Raw genomic sequence first — 18,364 nt, 5'->3', positions numbered from 1 at the left:
GTTTAACCCTCTAGTAAACATGTTTAGTACATAATAAAAGGATTTAAAAACATTCATAAGATAAAATATGACTTTTCTGCTTAAGTAATAAATACTATGCTCAAGCCAAGACAATGTGTGTGTTGCTATGTTTACTTGAGGGCTAGGTTACAATTTACAAAATATACAGCTGTAATTGTAAGTGTACAAGGAGTAACAAATAATATCTCAAATATTTATGATAAAATGTTTTTGTAAAATCCAGAAAATAGGCATTTATAAACATCATAGTGTCCATACCAATACTTCCATCATAGTGTCCATACCAATACAGAGCAACTTACATCATCTAATTTTTATAGAACTGAGCATTAAGGGCCTTGCTCAGGGGCCCAAGAGCAGCAGCTTGGTGGACCTGGGATCAAACTCACAACCTTCTGATTGGTAGCCCAACACCTTAACCACTAAGCTACCACATGCCGCACGGATGGTTAGATAGGAAGTTCCAATTCTGACAATGTCAAGATTATCTATTGCCAAGAGTCCAATAGAGCAAACCTGGCTGTCGTTACTGGGTGAGGGAGGGATGGCATACACAATTATGTTATGATTTTGGTATTGAAATTTTTTTTCTTAGATAAATTACTGGTTCAGGTTCCAGGCCTAGGGGGGGCACAGTGGCTTAGTGGTTAGCATGTTCACCTCACACCTCCAGGGTTGGGGGTTCAATTCCTGCCTCCGCCTTGTGTGTGTGGCGTTTGCATGTTCTCCCTGTGCCTCGGGGGTTTCCTCCGGGTACTCCGGTTTCCTCCGCCGGTCCAAAGACATGCATGGTAGGTTGACTGGCATCTCTGGAAAATTGTCTGTAGTGTGTGAGTGAATGAGAGTGTGTGTGCCCTGTGATGGGTTGGCACTCCGTCCAGGGTGTATCCTGCCTTGATGCCCAATGACGCCTGAGATAGGCACAGGCTCCCCGTGATCCGAGGTAGTTCGGATAAGCAGTATAAAATGAATGAATGAAAGGTTCCAGGCCTAATAATGCATTAAATGAAACACAGAAAACAAACCAATCAACTAGTCAAGGAAACAAACAGCAGAATCTTTAAAAAGAAGTTGAGATCTATTTTCAGTGGCATAGTTAATGGCAGTTCCACTAAAGGCCTATGGTGGTATTGTACGCATAGCCCACACAGCCACAGCACCACTGGGCACCACCACTCTGAACGCACCATGGGGCTGCACACCTGCATGTAATCAGACATTGCATTCTATCCATGGTGTTTGGGCAGGCATGCATCCCACATGTGAGATCAAGAGAGAGGAACTCCTCTGGTCATGTTTGTTTCTGGTGGTCAGCAGACAATTTCAAATAACTAAAGATATTTAAATAATAAAACAGAAAACTGACATGACAACAAAACAAAAACAAACATCAAACATAAAAGATAAACAAGAAAAAATATTAGTTACGAAAAAAGAAAGAAAAAGCTCAAATGAGAAATGGAAACAGTAACAGAAGAAAAAATAATATCTGTTACAGACAAAATAATCTTCTCTTTTGTTTAGTTAGTAGTTGAGGTGGGGTGACAGCTGTCCATAGGGCAGTCAAAACATACCACCTGTGCCTTGAGCTTGGAACAGTAGTACAAGAGTATGAATAGGAGTAACCAGAAACTTCAGAACATCCTGAAGGAGTTCATGGCACTCCATAGAGCTAAGTGGCATAGTTTAAGGGGCAGAGAGCAAGCCATGAAGATCATAGGTTTTATAATCAATCCTTTCTGATTTATAAAGTGCTGCTTGGGCAGAAGTGCAGCAGGCCATGCACTGAAAATTGAACCAAGTCTGAGAAATACAGATATCCCTTAACTATCATCCCCACAGCTCTTCAACAATACACAGATGCATGCAAACTCACTGAGCTAGAGATTTACATCTTCTTATCATGAAAAACCTTGCCAAAGTCAGGGAACAGAATTAGTGGAAAGTATTTAAGATGATCTCTGGCCACTTTAAATTCTGTCATGCCAAATGGGCTCTTTTGTGTGCCTTCATTATTCCACTGCAAGATCCTTAGAGACATATTGTGGAAACATGCCAGCATTTACAAAGACAACATCCTCATTGACTCACACTCACTTGAAACTCATGTAAACCCAAGCAGGTCCTGACCACATGGCTACAAAATCACCTTTATGTCCTTGGAGTAAACTGTAAGTTCTGTGAGCAAGTCTTGTTCTTAGAATACATCAGCCAGAGAATTATAATAGACCAAACAAAAGTTACTTTCTCTGTCAAGGAATGGCCTGTTCCTTCCACAGTAAAGGAACTGCAGGAATTCTTTGTGAACATTTACAGTATATAAGGTTTAGAAAAGGATTTAGATAATTTTGAAACATCCCATCCCCCTAGAGACATTCATGGTTGAGGTAGACATCTCAGAGAACAAAACATCATCCAGTGGCATTTCTGTCTAAGATTATCTATCTATCTATCTATCTATCTATCTATCTATCTATCTATCTATCTATCTATCTATCTATCTATCTATCTATCTATCTTTCTTTCTTTTTTTCCTTCTTTCTTTCTTTCTTTCTTTCTTTCTTTCTTTCTTTCTTTCTTTCCTTCTTTCTTTTGTCATCTCAGCATCAAATTCAGTCATGGACTTTCCAGAAAATATTTCCCAGAAACCATAAACAGCATTGCATTATGGCTTATCCAGACTGCATTAAACATCACCCACAGTCACTATTCCAATGTTCCTCAGGTTCCTTCATAGTAGGTGGCAAGCTGAAAGTTTAGCCAGTTTGTCATGAACAAGGGGTTACAATGAACTGGTTGTAAAGTATGCAAAAGCCACAGTAATCGCAAGTACAAGAGCTGACCTGGAAAGACTACATTCAATCAAATTAAAATTAAAATTTATTTGTATAGCTCTTTTAACAATGGATATTGTCCCAAAGCAGCTTTACAGAACATAAACATAAAAGAAAAAGTTAATATAAAGATTAATATAATACAAAAATTAAAGATTAATATTAGATATATTTAAACGTGTTTGTATTTATCCCCAATGAACAAGCCTGGGATGACTGTGGCAAGAAAGAACTCCCTTGGATGGAAAAGGAAGAAACCTTGAGAGGAACCAGACTCAAAGGGGAACCCATCCTCATTCGGTTGACACCGGAAGGTGTAATTATAAATATACAGTCTAACAATTGTGTAATTGTGTTTTTGTTGGTGAATGTATGGATGTTTAGGCAGAGTTAGCAATCCTCAACTCAAATATTAGAGTCCTCACAGTGGGGCAAATGGGTGAAGACTAGGTTGCATATTCAAAAGTCAAAGCCAATGCTAATGCTCACCCATGGGACCAGGACTACTCTCTTCTTCATGTGTGAAGTTTGCTCTTCTCAGCGAAGACTATATCTTATATCTGTAAATTTGGTTAGTTAGGTGTATACCAGAAGCCAGACAGAGCAGGTCTTAGGCAAGTATAGGTTTTCAAAGATAGTTTTTCATGTCGGAGCTAATGATATACAGTATACATTCGTCAGACAGAGGTTACTAAGAGTAATATTATATAGAGGTGTGTAAATTAATGACAGCAATGTAGCTTACAGCAGGTTATGGTCACTGAACTGCTGAATGTCCAGACAGGCAGCAGGTAAACAGACTAAACTGACCATTCATTCATTCATTCATTCATTTTCTACCGCTTATCCGAACTACCTCGGGTCACGGGGAGCCTGTGCCTATCTCAGGTGTCATCAGGCATCAAGGCAGGATACACCCTGAACGGAGTGCCAACCCATCACAGGGCGCACACACACTCTCATTCACTCACGCAATCACACACTATGGACAATTATCCAGAGATGCCAATCAACCTACCATGTATGTCTTTGGACCGGGGGAGGAAACCGGAGTACCCGGAGGAAACCCCCGAGGCACGGGGAGAACATGCAAACTCCACACACACAAGGTGGAGGCAGGAATCGAACCCCCAACCCTGGAGGTGTGAGGCAAACGTGCTAACCACTAAGCCACCGTGCCCCCCCCACTAAACTGACCATCTGTTAGCTAAATCAGGCCGTCTTCAGGCCGTCCACCATTCCGTCTTTGTGCCACAAGCTAAACAAAAATGTAGAAATACTCAGAAAGTTTGCTTGAGTATCCTAGTTAATGTAAATTCGACTGAATACACAACCAGCATCTTTGACCTGGAACTAGGACTGTTAAATGTTACATCTCTTACATCTAAAGTGCTTATCCTTAATGAAATATTAGTGAACAGGATTTATATACAGTAGCCTAACTGGCATTGAATGTGGCATTATTTATGACAATGCTTCAAAATGTTTTAAAATTTAAATAAATAAATAAAAACCCAAGCTTTGTTATATCCGCAGAGTCTTTGTTATCCATCCATCCATCCATCTATTGTATCATAATGCTACCCCTCCCACAAATTTTGTCACCAGATTTAGCTAACATCACCATGATGTCATCACTTAGCAACTCATTTACATCAAATACTTGAAGACTGTCTGCAGGACCATGCTCTGAATGACATGCCCAAGACATTTTGTGACCCTTTGTCTTCAAGAACTGTTAAAAACTTAATTTTTTTCCATTATATAATTTGACAAAATTCTGCAGAATTTGCCCTTATTTTTTCTTGTAAATTTTTGCAGTATGCTGAAGTGAACATACACAAGCAAAGTAGTTTATCACAGTTTATAAATACAATCATGAAGTTAATAAAAGTACATTTCTCTATGATAGGTTCTACATGATTTTGCTCACAAATGTAATCTTTATCTGACATACACTGTCAGAACGTGGCGTGGGGTTGGTCAGTGTTGGAGAATAAAAGAACAACAAAAAAAATCAATGAAATATGACAATTGAAGCCTGGAAAAAGTCCAAATGATTTTTATTATTCCAGTCATAGCTGCCCAGTTTGGGTGAGTCGATTCCAATAGCCTCAAATTCCTGTTCTTAGCTGCCAGGAGATGGACCCAATGTGGTATTCAGCTGTTTGTAGCCCATGCATGTTTTTCATGGATGTAAATTATTATGATTATTTGAGTTACTATCCTGGCAGCCTGAACCAATCTGGCTAGTTTCCTCATGTTGAGTTGTTTCCACTCACAGAAATGTCATTAATTTTTCGCCCCGACTATTCTGTGTAAACTCTGGAGACCGGGTATGAAATTTCCTAGAAACCAGAAATTTATGAAACACTCAAACCAGTCCATCTGGTTCAAAGAACCATGCCACAGAAATTAAGTTCTTCATGTTAATTTTTTTTTGCATTGTGTTCTTGCCACAAAATTGGCTAACTGAATAACTGCATGAATGTGCACACGTCTATATAGGTAGATGTCTGTGAGAATATTCCCCTCCAGCTGATAGGCAGGGCAGAAAAAGCATTTGTAAACTAATGAGATGGCAGTGGTAAATCTTTCAAATTGTGACGAAATTTTAGTAGCACTTTCAAGGCTGAAGAATTTTAGGCCATGCTTAAATGTACAAGTAAATTTCCTGATTCTTTGGCACTTAAGACTACAATTTTACCCTGAATTGCATCATACACACTGGCTCCTATTTTCAGTTTCAGGGCCTTTATTTTCTCTACACTTACTTTACATTTACTACAAACATTTTTTATTGATGGTCTTATTATTTATCCAATTGTTTCAAGTTTGCATTATGATGTTACCACTGACTAAAGAGAAGACATATGCAAGACCGTACAACTGCTAGTATGTTACGACTCCTTGCAGATACCCTCGATTTTATATTACTTGTAAATGACAAATTAAATGTAGGGATCAAGTGGTGATCACTTGTTCACAAGAAGACATAATACCACAATAGAGAGAAGGTATGAAAGACAAGATAAACAAATGCAGATACTTTATTTGAAATGAAAGCTATGCTACAAGCAGAATTTGCCAAGCAGAATTTACTTCAGACTGAGCAAATAAAAAAACAAACAAACAAAAAAAACCAAGCAGCACTGAGAAACAGTGTATGCAATAACTTCTGTTTTAAACACACAACAACTGGAATATGATGCCAAAATTAACTAAGAAACTGTGCCAGATACTCAATACACCACAGATAAACATAGTGTTAATCTATATTATGACAAGTATTCCTTATATGTAACCATCTTTACATAGTAAATTAAGGTTACCGATCATACACAAGAACAGAATTGCTTGCACAAAATAAATACACTAATTAAAGACATTTTATCTATAAAGATCACATCAACGGTTTCATAATGCTTTGAGGCAGTAATGAATTAGGCGACGTTTTGTTGCTTACTTAGCTCACAGCCACTTAATAAAAGAACGTGTCCTTGTGGCAAGTTAAAAGCTTGGTAACATCATTTAGCAATAGCATTTACAAGAATGATTCCTTAAACAGATCACATGGGATTTGATCAGTGACGATACATAACATCTATCAATATAAAAATGGCCTTTACTGAATAGATTTTATTGAACATTATTCTTCAAATGTTGATAAGGTTTCAGATTATTCATAGATGATTTCCATCACCTTTAATAACACGTTAGCACCTAGAACAACAGTCTTATAGTATGTTGACGTTTGCAGTTCCATTTCAGCCATCTACTAGATTATTTGTCATCACAGTTTATAAATACAATCATTAAGTTAACAAAAGTACACATCTCTCTGGGAGGTTCTACGTGTTTTTGCTCACAAATGTAATCTTCATCTGACATGCGTTGTCAGAACGTGGCATGGGGTTGGTCAGTGTTGGAGAATAAAACAGGTCATTTTTTGAAACAGAACAATTATGTAAACTGGAAATCTAAGGCTCAAAACATACAAAGGGTTTCGATTTCTACCACTTAAAAATGCTGACTCACAACATTTGACTCTACAGTTCTCTCTGGAAAAGAGTGCGAAGACTATCCATGCATGTCAATACTGCTTTTAAAACTAAATTCACTGTCACCATCTCTAGGGTTGTTCCAGTGCATTATTGGCTAAGCTGGATATTTAAAAAAAAGGCTCTTTCACTCCTTGAAGGCCTTTGAAGTAATCCAGTCAACTTTACTGTAGACTTTGACATCTTAATACAATTTCCTTTTCAAAACAGCAAATATCATATAATAGTAATAATTAATAATAATAATAATTTAGCACAGCTTTGGCTAATGTACTAGCATGTATGACTATATGACTGTACAGAGTTCAATGGAAATACAATGTTACAAAGCAAGGAAATACACTATATGACCAAAAATATGTGGGCACCTGACCATCACAATCTCTGCTTGTTGAACATCCCGTTCCAGATTTAGTCCTCCTTTGTGGTCAAAATAATCTCCACCTCTTCTGGAAAGGCTTTGCACTAGACTTTCAAAGATGGCTGTGAGGATTAGCTCATTCAGCCACAAGAGCATTACTCAGTTCAAGTACTGATGTTGGGTGAGGAGGCCTGGTGTGCAGTCAGCATGCTAATTCAGCCCAAAGGTGTTCAGCGGGTTTGAGGTCAGGGCTCTGTGCAGGCCACTTGAGTTCTTACACTCTAACCATGACAAACCGTGGACAGGGGTACGGTCATGCTGGAGCAGGTTTGGGCCTCTTAGTACCAGTGAAGGGAAACTGTAATGTTTCAGCTTACAAAGACATCCTATGCAATTGTGTGCTTCCAACTTTGTGCCAACAGTTTGGGAAAGAACCACATATAGGTGTGATGGTCACATGTCCACAAACATTTGGCCATATAGTGTAGCTTTACCCAAGATGTGCTACTCTTCCTCTTGTGCTCCAAGTGATCACTCATGGGACGCAGGTGACGCACACTTGTGAGTTGTGTGGGAAGTTGAGGTGGGTGTGTTAAAAACAGCATTGAAACACATGGCACACACACCTTGCCATAAAATATCAAGATGGAAACAGTGCCCATGCATGATAATGATTCTTCATCCTTTTAAGTGTAAAGGGTCTTTCTGTGCATTATCAATGCAAGAGAGGTTTCTTGACCTTCAGCAACCTCAAAGGAGCTCACTGTGTCCAGAAGTAAGGTCTCTGCGTGGCGTAGAGGCACGGGAAGACCCCCTGTCCGTACTCTCCGAGCTGGAGCTCAGGTGTTGCTGTTCGGAACTGCCGCTGCTGGAAGTGGCAGTGGATGAGGAGGTGGAGGAGGAGCGTGTCTTCTCCTTAAAGTCTGTGATGATGACCGTTACGTTGCCCACTGTAATAGCCAACTGCTGAGCTGAGCTTCGGTCTATGTTCTTTAGCTTAGGCCTGCAACAAGACAGAATAGTAAAGGCTAAAATTCAGACACTGGAAGCAAATTGCTTCTGCATGCATTACATTTAGGTAGGTTAATATTTTAACTGATGCTGATTAAAGAACACATTATTGTAACCACTACAACATTATCATAATAAATTGCTTAGTTTGCCTTAGTTTGTCTTTTGTCTGAAGGATCCTCCCCTGCGTCATCACACCAGTTATCAGGGGATGCCATAACTATATACAGTTACAGTACAAAGTGTTCAAACTTGTCGTCTCAGTAGATTTCAGTCTGAAGCACAGGGAATATACAGGTGTAAAATAACAGTGGAAACAACACCTCTCTGTGCTTCCCAGACAATCTTTTGAGTCAGACTCTGACCTGGATATATGGATATATCCTGCAATAATCTCTCTGACATTTTCTAATATGTGAGATTGCACATGATCAGTGACTAACATTCAGACATATGATCCCTTGACAAAATATTGCAACATATGACAATGTTGTGCATAGGCAGATATTTAGCTACACATAAAACCAGATCATTAATTAGATGAACTGTAAGGTGCATAGGGCCAAATCTCTCTGTGTGACATATTTGACAAACATGATGCAACACTGGGATACACTGACTAGCCTGAAAACTGATGATACCTCTATTCCAAAAACGTTTGCGATTTATTGGAACAGAAGATTAATCATCAGTAAAGGCCCTAGGAAATCTAGCTGAAGTGTGTGCCCAGTGGAAGAGTTGGCTTAAACACCACCAGGAACCACCAACGACACTAGTGACATCCTTACCTGCCAAGATTGGTGCATTTATTAAGGGGAGGCAGCTATAATACATACATTACTAATTTTCCCTCTATTACTAACTTTCCCTAGCATAACATCTATCCCATGTTAATGCAATGCTCACAGTGGTTGGATGAGGCTCTGATGACACAGTGTAAGTACTGTATACACTCATGATGCTATCTATTGAAAGAATAGCAGTAAAGAGACAAGTATAATTGTGGAAACTTACCTTGATATAATTGACTTGTTGCTTTTAGTGGCTGATTTGCCAGATTTCATGCTGCTTCTTTCACTAGGAGGACCTTTATTAAGGATCTTGGGTCTGGAAAAATGAAGACAATCTGAATTAGTGAAAAAAAATCAAATAATGAATTTAAGGTTCGAACACATGAATGAAACCAGATCCAATAAACTCCCTGACACCTTTGTGCTATCAAGTCAACTCAATGTACTGATATCAAGTCAACCCTTCATAAAAGAAGGTTAAAAAAAAATTACAAAGAGTGCAATTTTTAGCTTAAACATGTGAGGATGATAGTTAAGTGAATTCTCGGTACAATTAACATTATCAACTTTCAACTGGGTGTTAATTTCATTTTCACATATCGCATTGAAATGCATGTTTGTCATGGGACAGTACAGACAATAAAGGTAACATGGTGCAGTACTATGCTTAACACACATGCGTGCTAGACCTATAGATAATATTACAGTCAGCATGTTGTTTGAACATGTTTTAATGATTAATCCTGAATATAGTGAATCGTAGTTCAGATTCTTGAAACGAGATACAAAACATGATCCATAAATGTTATCTAAAGCATCGGCCATATATTATACTGCAGTATTGTACTTGAAAACCAGGGGGTGGACAGGACTAAGATGACTAAGAAGACTAAAATGGCTGCTCCTGTGACACAGTACAGTTCCTTGCTGTTCCTCGTTTGCTCTCAGGAGAGACTTCTTTCGTGAAATCCTTCCAAACCGCTGTGTTGTTAAACTGTATAAAAACATATTTTGAAATTCCACAACTTGAAGAAACAACTGAACTATGTAATTCAGAAATCAGACCTCTGCCCTTTATATCCTCCTCATTGTGTAGAGGGAGTTGTTCTTACGCAACCTCTTTCTCTTCCAGACTTTTACATCTTTCACTGTGCTGAACTGAAACTTATTCTTTCTTCTTATACATTTTATGTAGGTCACTATCTGTATATCTCACATTAATAGCAGACAAGGTAATTTTACATGTTTGCAACCTCATATTTATACCACAAAGGAAGGACAAATGAAGGACAAAGGAAGGACAAATGAAGGACAAAGGCTATTCTTATAAGAGGAGAAGAACAATGACAAAGGCTCATGTTCATGGCAAAGATTTTGCCTGATATCTTTACAAAGAATTTACTATTTTTCCAACAGAAATGAGTTTATATTAGTGGAAGATTTGATCTTATATGGTGGAATTTTCTATATTTGTACCTCTATTTGTAAGTGCCACTTACTTCATCTTCTTAGCAGAAGGCTTTTTGTTGGCACCAGGCACCTTTTCCCTCTCTTTGTGCTTGTCCACCATTGCCTTCTCTACTTTGCCTTTCTTCATTTCCTCCTTTTCGGCCACTTGCGTCCCGGATGCTCCTGTAAGATGTTCTTTTTCCATGTGTGGCCTGTGTGAATGAACTTTATCTAGAAGTTCTCTGTGCAGTTCCTGGTTTAGAACTGCTCTCTCAGGCCTCCGTTCCACTGGGGTTTGTACAAGCTGATGTTTGTCCAATCCGATGCGATCCTGTCTCCTGTCCTTTTGAGTGTGTCCTCTTTCCAAGTGACTGCTGTCTGGGCCAAGTCTGTCTGAGTCTGAGTTGTCTACACTTGGCCTGTCCGAGTCTGAATTGTCTATGTCGTAGTGGTCGTCTCGCTCTGTGCGCTCCCTCCTGTCTTTCTTAGCTGGTGGAGGGGTCGCGTACTGCTGCGCTACTTGTTGCGCCACGAGCTGGGAGTTCAGACGAGGTTTTCTACAGAAGGAATAAAATATATGTTTGGTTTAAAAAGCAGGTGTTTCTTTCCTTTTTTTGCATTTTCACATGAAGATGAAGATTTGTAGATGTAGATATTGAATGCTAAAAATTGGGCAAAATAAAAAATAAAATTTCAAAGTCATTTTAACTGACAGCAATCCATACATGTATACAGTGGAATAAATAAATATTGCACGTATCTACATTCATTGTGCAAATTCAAATATATTGATCAAAAAATGTAGATCAATATATTGAATGCAGCACATGAAATAGGTCTCTCCGAACAGTATAAAGAGAACATGGTGAACTGTGCTAGGCTTGCAGAGGAGAGCCCTACAGCTAAATGGGTTTATAGAGCTCCCTGAATGTACAGGAACTTAAATTAAGCACCAGCAACAGCTATTAGAACACACAAAGCAGAGCAGAAAGCCAGAAAAAGCGGATTCCCGGGATGTTTTGAATAGGTTTGAGAAGTAGATAGCTAGCCACAGAGCTACCCGACGCTGCAGTACATTATCTGCTGCTTGTTTGCAGTGATAAGGGTGGGCACACAGCTAGAGTAAGTAATAGCAGATTGGAAACAGATAAAAGGGATTAGAAGGCAAGAGAGATGACCAAAGCAGAACACGAAATAAGCTACAGTAAATCCTGTGGAAACAGATGACATGCAGGCAAGGTCTCCATTTGACAACGAGACATCAATAATGAGAAGATCAACAGAGTAGAAAAGAGCTAAGAGACTAGAAAAGAAGTAAAAATGCTTATGAAAATCTACAATTTTATAAAAACCTGGATATCTACTTTCATGAGCCATAAACCACCAATGTAGAACGTGACAAAGAAATTTAATGCTGAACACAGGCACCACTAGAACAAGTGTAATAATGTCTTTTTTTGGGCCTCTGGTAAAATTTCAATGTTTTAAAAAAAAGAAAGTGTCTAAAAGTTAGATAATTAGGAGAAAATTTGATAATATTTTAAAATATTGTAAAACAGCCCATAATATTTTATTAAGGATATGTTGGGGGAAACGTGCATCATTTTAATGGTATTAAATAATTAAGACCTTTTTCAAATGTTTTAGTTCATTTAGTCTTCTGCAGGCAAATTGTCAATTATGTACAAAGTAAAATTTTTTACTGGGAAATTCATAAAAATAATCAAAATAAGGCACAATTTTGCCAAAAACAGTCATGAAACGATTCTCTCTTTGATTTGCAGCCAAACAGGTCCAGCTTAGGACAACGTTCATTCTGGTAATTTCCAAATTTATAGCCACTTTTTGAAATGTGCACAGCTCCTGTCTTATAAGACGACCACTAATTTTGTATACATTTTCCTTTCTGCATTGTCACTTTTTTGTGATTTAAAACATGGTTTCTGTTTACCTCGTTGTAAGAAATTAAAGTTCAGTGAAGTTTGATCTAAACAGATTTCACATAAGTATATATTTCTACTTGTGATCTTGCAGATTTTACTAATCATGTTTATTTCATTCTGAGAATAATGGTTCAAGCTGTTTATCTTGATTTTTCATAGGTTCTTGTCCCAGTTGACCTACTTTCAATCTTTCGCATATTACTTCTAGCTCTGGTCCCAAGTTTAGTATAGTTTTGGCTTTTGACCTGCGTCTGCCTGTGTTTTGGATTTTGAATCTGAATATATGTACATATATATACATACACACACACACACACACACACACACACACACACACACATATATACATACACACACACATATACATACACACACACACGTGTGTGTGTGTATATATATGCATGCTTGCAATTTGAGACAAAGCGATGTCTGAAAAAAGTTCATGGAATTTACATAATTCAAATTGTCTGTCTCCACAAGAATAAATTGAGCTACATTATCACAATTTGTTTAGTGCATCCAGCATGAATTGATCATGTACATCCAAAGCCTTAGAATAGACTCAAACACTACACACTCGCTTTGATTGGCATTACCAATCTCACAGACATGTAATGTTATCCCCTGAGCTCAAGTTAATTTAACACGACAGTCTGCATTTCTTCCTGTTAATGCCACCATCCCTGTGATGTGATAATACTGCATGATCACATACACTGCATAATTTAACCTAGTTGAATACACAGGCTTAAATTTAATTTTGCATATACAATGAAATCATTTTGATAAGAAATTAAATACTTTTCTATAAACTCTTTTTAAACTATTGTAACTGACCATAAATTTTTGTAATTTAATGTAATCTTTTTTGAGACGATACCAATCTAAGACCTTTGGTTAACTGGCATCCTTTTGCTAATGGACTGCTAGTTATCATTGCCAAATGTTTGGGGGGAGCATTGAGTTTGAGATTGCTAGAGACTTTCATTACAGTTAGTGCCCATACTAATAGCCGGAAGATGAGGGTGAGACCACGAAAAAACCTTAACCACAGCAAGTAGCTAATGTAAAGTCTGGCCAGCATCCTTGATGGGGGTTTAAGTATAAATCGCTAGGTTGTAACATCAGTAGAGTTAAAACGTCATTGCAGCAGTAACAGCAAAGCCTGCAACATGCTCATGTCAATCAAAGACAACAAAAAGGTTTTCCTGCAGTCACAGGCACTAAAAGTGTATTTCCTTAGGCTAATAAATTTTATTTAATTCTATAGAGGTAACACACATTTGTACTAATCTTAAGGTCAGAACTCATTTACCCCTTATATTTATTTACACATAGTTAGAAGTCACAGCAATGAAGCGCTACACTTCTTCTGTTTAATGAGATTTGCCCAGTGTTTCTAATGATGATAAAGTTTAGACTGTACAATAAATGAAGATTGCGAATATGTTTCTGGTAGGATTTACATTTTTTGTTCATTCTAACACCATTGCAGTGTTTTCCGCCAGCATGGGTTCCAAGGCTTCTATTCTTTATTGGGTCAGGACACGTCTACATGTGCTTCACTATTCTACAGTCACCTGTGGCTGCTTAATAAACGAGGGACATAATGCCAAAGAATTTCAATGATGTGTGTGTGTGTGTGTGTGCGCATATAATATATGAAGGCCAAACAAGCACAGACAAAAGAGAAATATTAGATCAGTTTAATCAGCATGTGTTTTAGTGAATTTGAATACGGCATTAACCAGATCCCTCAAAGTTGCATATCAGTAGTTTGAACTTCGGCACAAACTGTTACACTCCTTGTGATCGAGACACACAAAGAGGAAATTTCTATTTTTCCAAAACGCTGATTAAAAACACATTTCTCTCTATTGGAGATTTTTAACAGAATCGAGCTCCTTATTTCAGGGTTTCTCATTCCTTTTGTGTCTGGCTGCAACTCACGACCCCCTCCCTCCCTCTGAACATCCTCTAAATCATGCTACAGCAACCTCCATTTCTACACACAGGGGACACACTGAAAACCCTTTGGCTGAGAGCACCACCTTAACTCACAGTCGTGCTCGCTTTCAAGTCATAACGCCATCGTGATAAACGCTGTCGCTGAGCCTTATTTATCAAGCTGGCGACAAAGGAGTTTATCCGTGAATTATCTGTACGAATTTGGATGTTATGAAAATCCTGTAAACTTGGAAAAACACACGTCCTACTCGTGTACATTTATGCATAGAATAGATCATGCATAGAATAGTAACTAGCGTAAACATCGGCTTGATCCACTTTAACTCAACTTGCATAGCTGCACTTTTATGTGTGGAATATTCTGTTGAGTTTTAATTCATTTATATCACATGTACAGTATTTAGTAGCTGTCCTTTGAGTGCACTGGAGTCACTGTCAAAAAATCAAACTCAAGCTAGTTCACCAAGATAGGCACTAAATAAAGAATATGAAAAATAAAGGAAGCCAATGTAAAGCCATTAATTAAGACAAATAAAAAAACCATTCAATTATGAGATATGGAAAGCTATATAAATATAACGGTCTGTCTGTGCAGCGCTAAGAAATAAATGCCTCAGCTGGTGAAAGATTTTGTGCTATTTGTGTTATTATTATTAAAACTACATGGACAAAGGTTTGTGGACGCCTGACCATCACAACCAAATGTGGGCCTTCCCCACTGCTCCTAGTGAACACCTCTGGGATTACTTGGAACACTGAAAGCACAACATCAGCACTTGAACTCACTAATGTTTCTGTGGCTGAATGCCAAAAGCCCACAGCCATGTTTCACAATCTAGGGAAAAGTCTTCCCAAAGGAGTGGAGGTTATTATGACAGGGAAATAATGGTTATTATAGCAGAGAAATAATGGGGAAGTTAAAAAAGCATATACGATTGTGATGGTCAGGTGTCCTCATAATGCATCGTTAAACTGTGATTTTTTTTCTTCATCTTTTGGACTAGTTTCTTTCTTGAAGTATTTTCTATTCACTAATGTGAAATTTCCTGGCAACAATTAAGTCTATGCTCCATTTCTGTGTGATTAGTTTGAAAAAAGTTCTGCAACACTGACATGGGCCTGAGATGTTCATTTCTGTGGCTTCTTAAGGCAATTTTTAAGGTGACCGTGTGTGTATGATTCCATTTCATTCAAATGCATAAAAATCAGGGGATTCATCTCCTCCATGCTGTGGAATACATTCTACAGTATCAGTTTGTAATTCTGTGCTGTTAAACTGTTTGAATTATTTTTTTTTGATTACAAAAAACTCTTAATAAAATTCATATTAACGGGGATCATGTTTTAATCTTATTGAAACTAATCCAAAATGACAGACATAACCATGTCGCCATTTATCTAGTACATTTTTTGTGGCTACAAATCAGGACACAATACAGTGTGTGTAAGTTAATTAAGTAACACCATAGGAATAGAAATGATTTTAAAATACATTCAGCTTGAAGAATTAAAAGGTTTTTTGTTTGTTATCAAAGTTGACGCCTTACAGCGATTAGCTATTTAAAAAAAACTGGAGTTTGATAAGCATAACTAGACACCACCAGACCATCATAAGTCCATGAAAATTAGAAGAGCTGCTACATCACTTTACAAGTCTCATGTAAAGTAACATTCTTTCTTTCCTTATGAGATTATATATATACACACATTTTGTAATCAATATATATATATATATATATATATATTTTTTTTTTTTTTTTTAATTAGATGCATATATAAGATGCAATCAACCAATGACGATTATCGCATATAATGTGATGAACCATGGGGTGCAAAATGAAAGGAAAAATTGGTGTCCTGCAATTTTAGATCCCATTCATTTAAACACTATATATTCTTCCACACTATATTCCATTAACGAATGAAGTCTGGTTTGCTATTGACTCTGAACTGGGATTCTGGGTCCTAGGGGAAAGGAAAGCTCAGTGTCTCCTCTGCTATGATTTCTAGTCTTTGCAGGATCTTTATCATTTCTAAGGATCCACAGGACAAAACAAAAATATAATTGACATGAGAAGTCATATGAAGGGTTAAGATAACTGCCCTCATTTTCTCCCTCCCACAAACCCAGATGTGGAGCTGAACTCGAGGTCCAGATCTCAGTAAGTTTACCTTGTGGACGTGCCTTTGCGCACATCACACATGCTGCATTTAAACGCCTCGGCGCTGTTGCGGAACGTGCAGACACTACAGTCCCAAAATCCGTCGTCTGCACAGGGCTTGGCGTGTCTTTTTGGCCTGTGGGATTTAAAAGAGGATTTTGCAGGTCATATGCACGGCTGTTGTAAACGTGTCACTCTCTCACACACACACACACACACACTAGGTCATGCATCATAATGTAGTCAGTTATAAATAAAGTAGCTTAATTAAAGTCTGGTACATTACAAGAGCACGAATAATAAGCGCATCGTGTCATCGTGGACGTCAAGGACACGAGCACGGACTAGAAAAAGCACAATGCACCGAAGAGACGAGGCGTCTCCTGAGTTCCTTTGTCTAAATGTGTGGAGCCTGGAATAAGGGGCCGCCATTGCTGCGCTTTTCTCTCTTTAACCTGCTCAGCAAAAACGTCTCCATTTCAGCTCGTCGCAAACCGAGTCGTCATGTAGGCGTATTGTAAAATGCATCCGAAAGACGGTTTGAGCAAATACCTGGATGGGCTTTTCTTGTCGCCCATAATGGGAGAAGCGCTGTGTTCCTGCAGTAATGTACAGTGTGGCGCTTCCACACGCAGCCAGACTCGCCGCTGTAGCACAGAGCTAAACCCGCTGCGGCGCCAGGCGGACACGCGTCACGTGACCAGTGCTTCGGCCAATCAGCGCTCTCCCGCGATCAACGTCCTAAGCAGGGAACTGCAAAGAAAATAACTTGCTGTAATGTATATGTGACAAAATAAAGTCTTCTTCTTCTTCTTCTTCCATTCTTTTTCTTCTTTCTTTCTTTCTTTTTCTTCTTCTTCTTCTTCTTTCTTTCTTTCTCCTGTTTCTTCTTTCTTTCTTTCTTTTTCTTCTTCTTCTTTCTTTCTTTCTTTCTTTCTCTTTTTCTTCTTTTCTTCTTCTTCTTCTTCTTGAGGAGAAATAAATACACCAGTTTAGGACACTGGGTTCACCATGCAGGGAGGGTCGGTCGAGGGAGAGGGAAGAAAGCAAAAAGGAAGAGGTTTTACTGGTACATAGATAAACAGAACAATACTAAATAACAATACCTTATGCTATACATAGGCAACTTTAAATAAAAACAGGAAAATAAAGGGTACTATATTACTGGTACATCTTGTAGTAAAAGTGAAGGATACCAGATGTGCAATGCTAGATCATATTAGGGGAACAAGAGAACTATATAACAGTGCACAATAAAGTGTACATTTATTAATTAGAAGTAGATTTCTGAGTAAACACTCATGTCATCGTAAACAATACATTCATCTGAAGCCATGAAGGCAAAGACTTGACAATAACAGAGAGTCTGGACTTATCTGTTTTGTGTTTTAGAAAATTGATTTGATTTGAATAAGCTATATATAAACTCACTGCTGACAATGCTAATTATTTATTAGAAGTAGAAAATTAAGTCCACACTAACACTTTCCAGAACAAAGATGTCTTTGCAGTGTGGAAAGGGAGCATTAACCTGCTGATAGAGACCACTTCCATAAGGGATCACTGCTTCCACGAAGGGTTGTACTTGGTCCGCAGCAATGTTAGCTAGGTGATAGGTATCAAGGTAACATCCACATGAATGCTGGTTTACCCGGTGCATAATGCATAATTCCCTTCTTCCTACAGTGCATCCTGGTGCCATGTCTCCACAGGGGTCACGCCAACACACACACAGCTATCCACATGATGTAACGGAAAATGTG

The 18,364-nt window shown here is 38.2% G+C and overlaps 1 protein-coding gene across 3 annotated transcripts; it reads right to left on the bottom strand.

The window, feature by feature from the left end:
• Positions 1–5,887: 5,887 nt before the first annotated feature.
• rybpa (RING1 and YY1 binding protein a) lies at positions 5,888–17,356 on the bottom strand. Of its 3 annotated transcripts, XR_009650039.1 has the most exons (6): positions 16,966–17,111; positions 16,612–16,737; positions 10,579–11,085; positions 9,303–9,395; positions 8,441–8,563; positions 8,143–8,280 (listed from the first exon to the last, which is right to left on the bottom strand). XR_009650039.1 is itself a non-coding variant. In XM_060894838.1 (5 exons), the coding sequence occupies exons 1-5, from the start codon at positions 17,177–17,179 to the stop codon at positions 8,028–8,030; spliced, it is 1,005 nt and encodes a 334-aa protein (XP_060750821.1). In that variant the 5' UTR covers positions 17,180–17,356; the 3' UTR covers positions 5,888–8,027. The 3 variants fall into 3 exon arrangements, 2 of the variants coding, with proteins under 2 accessions (XP_060750821.1, XP_060750820.1); XM_060894838.1 differs by lacking the exons at positions 8,441–8,563; positions 16,966–17,111 and adding an exon at positions 17,154–17,356 and having other exon boundaries at positions 5,888–8,280; XM_060894837.1 differs by lacking the exon at positions 8,441–8,563 and having other exon boundaries at positions 5,888–8,280; positions 16,966–17,105.
• Between the last annotated feature and the right edge of the window lie 1,008 nt (positions 17,357–18,364).

This window comes from Tachysurus vachellii, chromosome 19 (assembly GCF_030014155.1).
Source record: "Tachysurus vachellii isolate PV-2020 chromosome 19, HZAU_Pvac_v1, whole genome shotgun sequence".
Classification (NCBI taxonomy): domain Eukaryota; kingdom Metazoa; phylum Chordata; class Actinopteri; order Siluriformes; family Bagridae; genus Tachysurus; species Tachysurus vachellii.
Note: the sequence above shows the minus strand (reverse complement) of the source record. Positions and strands in the feature narration are given on the sequence as shown.

Coding starts and splice junctions, on each gene's coding strand:
- rybpa (XM_060894837.1), bottom strand. CDS start 17,033: ATGGCGGCCCCTTATTCCAGGCTCCACACATTTAGACAAAGGAACTCA. Junction 16,738..16,965: donor GGAGACGCCTCGTCTCTTCG/GTGCATTGTGCT, acceptor TAAATCCCACAG/GCCAAAAAGACACGCCAAGC. Junction 8,281..9,302: donor AACAAGTCAATTATATCAAG/GTAAGTTTCCAC, acceptor GTCTTGTTGCAG/GCCTAAGCTAAAGAACATAG.